Source organism: Sylvia atricapilla, chromosome 2 (genome assembly GCF_009819655.1).
Source record: "Sylvia atricapilla isolate bSylAtr1 chromosome 2, bSylAtr1.pri, whole genome shotgun sequence".
Classification (NCBI taxonomy): Eukaryota; Metazoa; Chordata; class Aves; order Passeriformes; family Sylviidae; genus Sylvia; species Sylvia atricapilla.
This window is the reverse complement of record NC_089141.1, coordinates 2,317,813-2,328,178: the sequence shown is the minus strand read 5'-3', so window position 1 is coordinate 2,328,178 and position 10,366 is coordinate 2,317,813. Positions and strand designations below refer to the sequence as shown.

Genomic DNA, 10,366 nt, shown 5'->3' with positions numbered 1-10,366 from the left:
TTTTAATAGTGCCACTTTCTTTCAGCTTTTGCACTGGTTTTCAAGATGTTGTAGAGAACCTCTGCCATTTCCCTGTGCCTCTTTGTTTAAAATCTTCTGTAAGACTTGCCTTTTCTCTCTGTGAATTTTTCAGCAAATCAAGGAGAATGGAGGAGTGAAAAGTGCTGTTTCAGGGAGTCCCAGTTCTGTGATGAATGGCAAAAAAAAAAAAAAAAAAATCACCATGCAAAAGAGAAAGATTCCCTTCTCTACCAAACAGCAACCTTTAATCTCATTGTTTTCTTGCATTGCTGGAGAGCCAAGAGAAGGATGGAGGAGTTTGGGGCCAGTTACACCCACAGTGTAGCTCACATCTGATATCAACCATATCTCTTGGTGCTCTGAATATCAGCACACCTTCTTCACACACAAATCCCAGCACAGGAGGAAAATAAAGGTGCACTTAGGGCCATAAGGATGAGAGGGAAATATTTTGAGTGGAAAAAAGAATGATTTTCTTGAGGTTGTCCAACGTCTTACTGAGGCCTGATGGGGACACAGATAAGATTTAAGGCAACTCTCACTTTGACCCCTACCCTAATTTTCACCTCCTTGGTGCACCTCTCTCTTTCTTGTCCCCATCACTTCCTCCCCTCCCTCCTCATCCCCTCCCCAAAGGGAGAATTCAGTTTCCTCCCCCATGCAACAAGGCAGCTGTGTGAAGTCACATCCTGGTCGAACAGGGAACTGCATAACCGATGTTCACAGCTGGAGTGCCCTCCCTTGCACTTAGTTTGGTCACCAATTCGTAGCAGTTTGCACATCCAGTGGATTAACTTGAGTTAAAACATGTTGAAGAGAAAGCCATCTAATGCCTCTGACAAGGAGAAAAGTCAAAAGCCAAAGGTAAGGATGTCTCATCTTTGTCATAAATTAATAATAATGACGGGAATTCTTAACAATTTTTAATACAAGGGTTTCCTCTTAAATCCCAGCTTCAGGTTTTTGTTATGTGCTTGCAAGAGTCTCAGTGCTATAATCTCAGGGATCTGTTTGCATATACTCACTTTATAACAGTTAAGATCCAATTCAAGGAATCATCATTGTGAAGTTGCTCTAGCCGTGCTAAAGAATTCTGGTGCTGGACTTGGTCTGCTGTTTGATGCTCTGCATCAGTCTTTTAGCAAAAAATCCCACACAAAACCCCCTTTCTCTATTCCATCTCTGATAAACCAATGATGTCCCAGAAAGGAGTGTGAGAATCAGTAAAGAATTAGAAAAGCCATTCAATTTGTTCCTTGTTTTAATAAATTTGCTTTTGCATCACCATAACCAAAGGAGCAGAAGAGGGTACTCATCAATCAGTGTTTGTCATCTTAATTTCTTTGGGAATCATTAAAATATCAGCTTGAAAGAAATACTGTAAACAAACTGATTTTGTGCTGCACTGGACACTTGCCACAATCTGGTATTGTAAGAAGGGAAGTGAGAGTTTTGCAAGATGCACAAGGATGTGTCCAATGCTCTAAATTCATTTTCAGTCCCTGGGCTGAGTGCAAAATGACCTCTGTTCATGATATTGTACAAGTATTATAGAGTGTTGTGAGGCTGCAGTGCAAGACCTACTGCACAACCTGAGTACTTCAGTCTCCATTTCTGCCTCAGTTTATCCGTGCTGAAAATTTAACAGAGAGATTAGAAAAACCTTTTAGTGTTTCTCTGCTCTCAGCAACTGGTGTCTCCCAGTTTACAGATCCACCTTCTCATTGTTTGGGAATAGACCTCCCTTAGTGATTTCTGTTTCAGCAAGTGTGCCTTCTGCTTCTACACAGTATTGGCTTTTGTGGATTGTGCTGGCAATTTTAGACTATGAGTCATTGATAGTTAAAATTAACACCTTTTTCCATGGATTTGAAGTGGTTTTAATACCATTTTCCTCCACATTAAAATTTTTAATGTTTTTTTAAGCATTGTGCTGGTTGGTTGGTATCCTGCTTTTTTTTGTTTGGTTGGTTGGTTGGGTTTTTTTCCTCATTAATTATACTGAGTTTTAATGGCAGGGAAGAATTATATTTTATACCTAATTACATTATCAATCAAACAAGAAATGCCCATGACAGACTTTGGGGATGGGCTTTGTTTCCCTGTCTATAAAATACTTTTGAAAGCTGGTTTTTGGCCACTCCCTTCTTCCAGAATCAGTCTTTCCTTAGCAATAGTCTGATTTTTAGTTTTTAAGGCCCCACTTTGCACAGAGCAAGCTCTCAGTCAGGGCAGGGAGCAGAGAGCCCCACGTTGCACAGAACAGGAATTTTGGTTTGTTGTGTCACGTTTCGAAACTTGTCCAAGGGAAGCGGCGTCAATACTCCAGTTGCTTCATGCTGAGTTGGGTAAGATGGGACATGGACCCTCAGCTCTTGGAGAAGTTACACAAGTGACCTCTGTAGGTCCTGTGCTGGCTGACCCTGCTCTGTGCTGGCAACATTTGGTACCTGGTCGTGCTCACAGCATCATTGCCACTGGGCACATCCTGGGCTACCTCACCTTGCCTTTGGGCCACCTGGACACCCCACTGTGCCCAAGACACCCACACAGACCCGTGGCCTATTTCTCATTTAAAATGAAAAAGTTTGCAGCCTTAGATCCTCAAAGGGAACACCAAAAAGATCTTTCTAGGTAATTGAATCTTTACCGTGGTGACTACTTTGTCTTTTTCACAACCCTATGGATTTCTGGGCCTTAATTAGAGTGTTTCAAAGATACCTTCTTTTTAACCCTTTTGGTTTTATTACTTTCTAATGTGAAGAATATTTTTAATAATAATAAACCATTTTATTTTGTGATATATTTTATATATATATTCTATTATATAATATTTAATATATATTAATATATAGGCATGGATTGATGCCTTTCGATGAAGATTAATTATTATCACAGAAGGCTGGTGTTAAAGCCTTTCTAGAGGCAATTTGCTGTCCCCGTATAAAACCCCTCACAGTGGTGGGCAATTCAGTGACCAACTCAAGAGTTTCAGTATCAGAATTCGGATGCTGTTTCTCACTGATCACTGCTTGCAGTGCATTTACCTTATTTATTACTGGGTGTGTAAGGGATTTCTGCAGATATGTTGGATGCTGCAAAGACAAAAATCTATTTTAACACTCTCAGTGTATGCTATGAAAAAGTTGATTTATGCCACAAAAGAATAGTTTTGCAGGTTTTTTTTTTTTTTGTCATGCAGCAAGATTTTAGTAGTGTTGCAGCCACGCTAATAACTTCTTTGAATGTCTGGCAGCTTTGTGTATTCATGGATATGCACATAACTACAGAATGTATTTATATAAATAAGCGTTCATTTTTAGGCAGAAAGACATTGAAACCAGGTTAAGGAGAACTGGGACAGAAACGAGAGAGAAACGCTTTCGAAGGAGGTACTGGAAGGATTCTGATCCTTACCAAATGTTTATCACTGTAGCTGCACATCCTAGTGCACATTTATACATTGCATAACAGCTGAGGAAGCTGAATTATGAAGGGAAAATCCTAAAGGTTAAAAATACCCTGCTTGATGTTGAAGAAATTCAAGTAATTGAAGGGCTCAGTTCTCTATTCCGAGCCCATCTAATGTAACCTATCTGTCTATGCAGGACCTTAAATGACTTTCTATCACAGCAGAAGCTGTGCATCTCCCATCCCTTCCTTCAGGGATTCCTTACCTGCCCTCCTTTCATTTCTGCCAGATGAGGCACGGCTTGGTTTACACGGTGAAGCAGCTCAGGGCTGCAGAATTATTAGTGGGCAGGTGAGGTCAGATAAAGCAGGTCTTGCACAAAGCCCTGAGGTGGCTGATGGCTGGAGTGGCTCACTGCAGGGACAGAGTGTGGCTCCTGCATTCCTGGAGCACTGCAGAGTGGGAGAGCAAGTGGGGAAGGGTGTCCTAGATGTGTTTCAGCTCTGGGTGTGTGCAGCCTGTCCCACCACCCCTCAGAGGGCTGGGCAGGAGGAGAGCAGCTGACTTGGAGGATGAAGGAGAGAGCCCTGAAATCATCTGGATTTCAGCTTCTTTGAGCCTTATGATGCGACAGATGTCAGTGCATCTGGGGAGTGGAACGAAGCAGATTGAGAATAATGGCAAGAAAAGCCACTCTAACAAATATTACAGGTTCTAGTCTTCTCTTTTGTGCACAATTCAGGCAGCGTTGTATACATAAAAACCCATTAAAGCACTTCACAGCTATTCTGCTTTGCACTGCTTTACACATTCACCCAGGTGCAAATAAATCTGTAAAACATCCCTGCATTGTCTTGCCCACTTGCCAACACATGTAATGCGCTGGGCAGAACCTGCTCCTTTCTCTCTCTCTCTTTTCCCAATTCCTCCGGACACAGCAAACTTGAGAACTGCCTGATGATCCTTGGCTTTGCTTCAACATGAAGCAAAGACGACTTTGTGCCGTTTTTTCTGGCGTGACTGAAGAAAGTCTTGTGTCATTACTCCACATGACAGTTGATCTATGTTTATGCTAAAGGTTTGAGACGTTTTTGTTTCCTTATTCTGCTTCCCAATGCTCTTGGTGCTTTAAACTCAGCGTACTTCTGGTGTGTAAGACAATTCAGGGTCAATGCCTCTACATTTAGTTCAGGCAAAAAGATGTCCAGGCTTCTAATTAAATCAATATTCGTTTACTTAGGTGATAAACCATTATTTGTTTTCGGGGTTATGAGGAAAGAGTGGCAAATCCAATGGGAGGAGACATTTTGATATGCAAATTTATTCCCTAGTACAATTTCATGCCAGTAATTTTACTTTTTATAGGCTTAAAATGAAACTCTGACATTGCAGAAATCGATGCGTGTTTTTGCCATAGACTTGAGGGCCAGAACTTCATCTTTTTATATATTCTTTACAGAAGGCCTGATCCTGATTGTGACTTAAATGAATAAATTAGCTGTGATCCCATTGATTTGAGCAGGATTATCTCAGTAAAGTTTATTGCTTGCCTAAGTGTTTGGAGCCTATGATGCAGACAGATGCTATAAGCAAATTTTTTGGTGCCACATTTTTCTCAGAGAGTGGCTCGTGCCTCTCTGATGGGGAATACTTATTCAAGGAAAGAAAATAGAAAATAGGTACAGCAAACCTAAACACCCAAAAATAATTCAAGACATAATTAGATCTTCTGTAGGACAAGATCTGTGGTGAAGAGATTGCTCGGTGTCAATGAATATTAACTAGGATTTATCCTTGAGTGGGGAAAGCTGAAGGATTTAATTTCATTTCAAAGGTAAAGACTGGTAGAGTTACCAAGTTTTACATTCTTTTCTTTCCCCCCGAAATTTCCTGTGCATAACAAATGAGCCATTGCTAATGCCACAAGATGCTAATTCTCACAACCAGGGCTGAAGTGATGTTCGTTTCCATTTGCATTTCATCCTAACAATGATGAGAGGCGATGAGTTGATGATAAGCTGTTTTCACCGTCCTGCCCGCTGTGCAAATTTATGCTTATAGGCAAAGATGACACATAGTTCTGTCATTAAAGGCCTTTGCTGCATTGCCTCCTGAAGAAAGGCTGTTTGTCAAAACCCATTTGATCTCTGGTAAATAAGCAGGAACGGATGACAACATCTGGGAAGCATTTTTTAAGAACCTGGTTTATGGTGTAAATACCTGTGGGCCTTTAGTGGGGTGGGGCTCAGAGAAAGAAATAATGATACTTGTAAAAACCATGTGTGTGTAGATGGGGAAAGGAGGGATTGCAGGTGACACTTCAGAAGGTGTTTTCTGTCTGCCCTAGGCTTCATAAAATACTGGAACAAGGTTACAGTGAACCTTGGGTTGTTTTCCTCTTGTGAGTGGGAGGTTCTACAATTGTATTACAACTCCTCTTCCTTCTGCTCTTTTTTCTTTCTTCATATTATCATCATGCTTCTCTCAACCATCAGTTAATTAACCCTTTATTTCCAAGATCAGCTTTCAGAAAGTTTTGTTTTAACATATGCTAACATATCTCTTCTAGAAAGCAATTGAAATTTGGGGAATTCTGTTTTCTCAGTAGGAAATAAAGTTCCAGAGTGTTTGTGGGGAAAGAGCAGCCACCTCTCCCTTGGCCCTTGGCAGGAGGCTGATTAGGATGACCAGACTCCCCAATTTGATGCTCACATCAAGACACAGTCTCACTGAGCACTCTCACAACTCTTGGCTAGATTTTGTTACAAAGGAAAAATTATATCTGTTCCAGTGCTGGTGCATTTTGTGCATCCCCTTGATTTAAGCATCTTTTACATTTTTGTCAACTTTGCACAACACTCATTTAATTTCTTGCTTTGTCCCTGTCTTGGTTTCCTTCACTAGCCACGTTAAGTCCTTAAGAGCAGAATATTTTTTTAAAACAAGTGAGAGCAATCTTCTGAAGAGAATATTTGCACATTAATATTCATTTTGCTTACAGTATCAAATCCAGGGTTTTGTTTGTTTTCTTAAGCGAGTAGGAGCATTTCAAGAAGTCTGCCTAAACCCCCTCATCCAGGCCTTTTTAAAAACCAGACTATCATCCACAGCATTTATAACTGTGCTCTCTGATAAAGAACACAGCACAACTACCAAAGTGACATAAATCAGCATTAGTTGCCTCCTAATTCTTTAAGAGTTGTTTAAGAGCAGTTGACTTACTCAACTGTGTTTCTAGGAAAACCAAAATACCCCAACTTAAACATTGGTCAGGATATCTGTCATTGCTGGGAAAAAAGCAGTTGCAATGTATGGGCAGGACTGGCAGGGGATGTGGCCTTCAGTTTCCTGTACTTCAATATTTGTCTAGTAATCTGTGCCGTGGCATAAATTCAGACAAAAAGCTGTTATAAAGCCATCACTTGGCAGCTGTAAAAGCACTTTCTGGGTGGTTACAAACACTGCAGCCAGAAGAATAATCAGCCCTGTGCTATGTGGGCAGAACCTGCTGGGAATACCTGCTCCTGAGAAGGGGAAAAAAGTCTTCTGGGTCTCTGTATTCCTTTAATCTTTCTCATCTGAAAGGCTGCAACAAAGACAGCAGAGTTAACTCCAGTTGTTGGAAACACTTAGCCTCTGTTCCACAAATTGGCAGAATCGGTGGTTTTGGTCAACATTTGCTGCTTGGCACCAGGCTATAGATTATAGATGCTCTGAATATTTAGCATATCATATATCCTTTAAACCATCCTAATGGAAAACTTTGTTTTGTGAATCAGATGGAGGTGTGCTGTATGTGTGTTGTTATTCCACAAGAAGATGAACGACCGTTTATCTTTTTTCCTAAGTGAAATCTCCTCTGTATTCCAGCTTACTCTTACCCTTGTCACTTTTTAAGAATTTTATTCCACTGACTGTGAACCCGAGAGCATGTTCTTATTATTTTTCTTCTTAAACTTGAGAGTGAAATTCCAGCCTGGAGAAAAGTTTGGAGACTTCTTCAGGGAAGCTGCTTCTTTGACTATGCAAAATATATACCTTTCTGCCCCTTTTCCTCTCCGTAGTTCCTTTGGTTTATTCCATGGATACACAGAAATCTGGATAATGGCTTCACCTGTACAGAGTCTTAAGGCTGCTCAATTGCCAGTCCTAACATCTTCTGGCCCCTTTCTGGAAAGCTGAAGGTCAAGAGCAAAGGATCTTGTATCTCATCACCCAGCACTGAAGCTGACAAGTTCTCTCTGGCAAGAAGCTCTAGTGACCTTCTGTTTTGCACCATTAGGTCTTCTGGGTGGAGTTTTAGCCCTTTTCCTACCCTTCTATGTCTTCATCTCTTTTATCACTTTCACAAGGACAACCATGCAGCCAAACACTGCACAACCTGATTTCCATGAAATGCTGAATGGTCGCTTTCCTTGAGAACTGTAAGAAGTGAGAACTCCTCTATTTGTCCACGCTGACCTCATCAGAAGGTGTGGTAGGTTTGCTGCTCTTCCAGCTATGTTGAAAGACAAGTGGGACATGAGTCTCTGAATAATTGAGTACTTGGCTTTCAGTTTTTCTGCAGTGTTCCTCACGGCTTCTTCAGGGCAAAGATAAATACTAGAACTAGAGGAGTTCTAGGAGTACTAGAACTAGAACTAGAGGAGTTCTGCTCAACCAGAAAACACGGTGCAGTTTCACATCTTCCCTCTACCATTATGTTTGAGATGGAGATGGAGACGTGTCACTGACAGGCTGCAGCCATGAGATAAAGAAATCAGCTTCCCTTAGTGACAGCACAGCCAAAAGCAGATGCGTGAAGAGGAGACAACACAGGGGCAGAGACAGCTGAGTGAGCTCACTTGGCTGCTCTGCTGCCTCCACCTGTGCAGAGGGGCTGCTCAGCTCTGCTGCTCCTGAGCTGTTTCGCTCTCCACAGCTGTGTGGTTTTGCTCTTACACTTCTGTCTGTCTACCTCCTCCTTTAAGAGCAGATGTAAAGCTGAAAACCCACTTCAAAAAGCTGGAAAGGGGGACATGGTTCACTGATGGATAAGCAGCTCAGAAGCTGTGGAGAAGGTGCATGAAATGACTGATGATGGTAGAGCAGGCATTCGGCTCTAACAGAAGCATCAGGGCTCTTCTGATGTTGTCTACTGCCATGTTTGCATTATTTTCTTCCTGCCTCTGTGACGGAGTTTATATCTGCTCCACTAATATATCTTGGGAATTGTGGTGAAACGTTTGAAAATGTCTGTGTTTGCGATTTTAGCCAGCATCAGAAGGAATGGGAAGAGGCACCATCTTCCTACCCCTTCGTGATAGCTTAAAATCATGTAGTTGGCACAGCTCCCTTTGCAGTGATGGGGCTGACTGCAGCAGGGTTTGGAGTAGGTCCTTAAATCTGGGGCTCAACTCCTCAAAGCCCTTGCTGCTGTTGTTTCCTCAGAGGCAGCACCTCACTGCTGAGTGTCTCTCCACTGGTCTCGTGGAGGCTGCAGGAGCAGGGGAAGGGGAAAATGCCCAGTCTCACTCTTCTCATGTGTCAGAATGAAAATCCACGTCTGGTTCACTTGTGTTTCATGAAATGAAGCTGTAGTTTTCCACTGAGCTGGGATCAAAACAACCCTTAAACACAGAGAAAATCAAATGGGGAGAAGGGAATTGATGTGCCCTTACTGGTACCCTGGCAGCTGTTGATTGTATTCATCCCTTTCCTGGAGTGACCTGAACAGAATCAGGATAATATCTTCAGATTCTTAGATTTTTTTTTTACCTTGAATTACAATTACAGAGCTTACACTACAAAGCAAACATGGAATGTAATACATTATAACTTGTGCACTAAGAATTCTTGTACTCCCAAATCATATGGAAACCCTGAGCTGGCAACCTTCTTTCAGCTTCCATACAAAACCAAAACTGAATTTATGAGTTAAAAATTTCAAGGAGCATATTTAGGATTCCCAAGCATAAACTGTGTGAGCATGTTCAGTTTTTGAAGCCTGAGAAGCTGCAATGAAGTGTCACGTGGGCTTTCTTTAGCTGGACAACTTTGGCCTGTGGATGACAATAAGCCAAAGTTGGAACACAGCCATTTCACCAGGGAGGACACAAGCAAGAGAAAAAATGGGGACCCTAGTCTACATTTCAAAGGAGTCAAAAGTTAACCCACTCTAATGAGACTAGTATTTTATTTCTTTGTTGAGTTTTGTTTTGTTTTCCAACATAAAAAGTTATTTAAATAAATGGGCATATAGATCTGATGAAGCACTCAAATTCACAGTGACTGATGATGGATACTGCGCTGAATTTTGCTTCTCTACTGTAGTGCATCTCCATTAAGGCAATTTCAGCTAATCTCACTGTGGATTCATTAATCAAGTGTAGTCAGGATGTCTGAAGGGAGATAATGAGGGGGAAAAACGGCCCATTGTTTGGATCTTATTCTTCAGCTAGTTATTTTGTTGATCATGCTCCATAATATTTGTACCCCGATAAATAAGTTCCACTTGCAATTAGTTATCATAACAGATGACTGGGACATCTTCACTTACAAATTCAGAATCATTCCATAATTAGATCAGTTAATTTTGTGTTCTCTTTACATTGCATGCCTGTACAGGATCAGTTAGCAGTGAAATGGAACCAAGGTGGACCAGTGCATTTTAAAATTTCCTCCCTTTATCCAAAGATGCAAGAATCCATGGAGACAAAGTCCCTAATCCCACATCTTTTTTCTCTAAGCACTAACATCTTGCAGTATCAGCAGTCCTTAGTATCTTCCAAATTTTTTTCCTCTAAAATGCCCAAGAAAAGATTTGTTCATTTTTTACTTACTTTTTACTCATTTAGGATTACATACTGTATATCTGCCCCACATAAAGCTGTCACTATATTACTTTTTAAAAAAAAAAAAAAGTGTTGAGGTTCTAAGAGCCCGGTGGGTTTG

At 41.2% G+C, this 10,366-nt stretch overlaps 1 protein-coding gene across 1 annotated transcript in view; it reads left to right on the top strand.

Annotated features, from left to right (window-relative positions):
* Positions 1-697: 697 nt before the first annotated feature.
* Positions 698-10,366, top strand: part of LOC136375258 (SAM domain-containing protein SAMSN-1-like) — a 34,818-nt gene continuing 25,149 nt past the window's right edge. Inside the window, exon 1 of the mRNA XM_066340659.1 lies at positions 698-885. Within this exon, the coding sequence (XP_066196756.1) occupies positions 829-885 (57 nt within the window). The 5' untranslated portion in view covers positions 698-828. The remainder of the gene's footprint in view (positions 886-10,366) is intronic.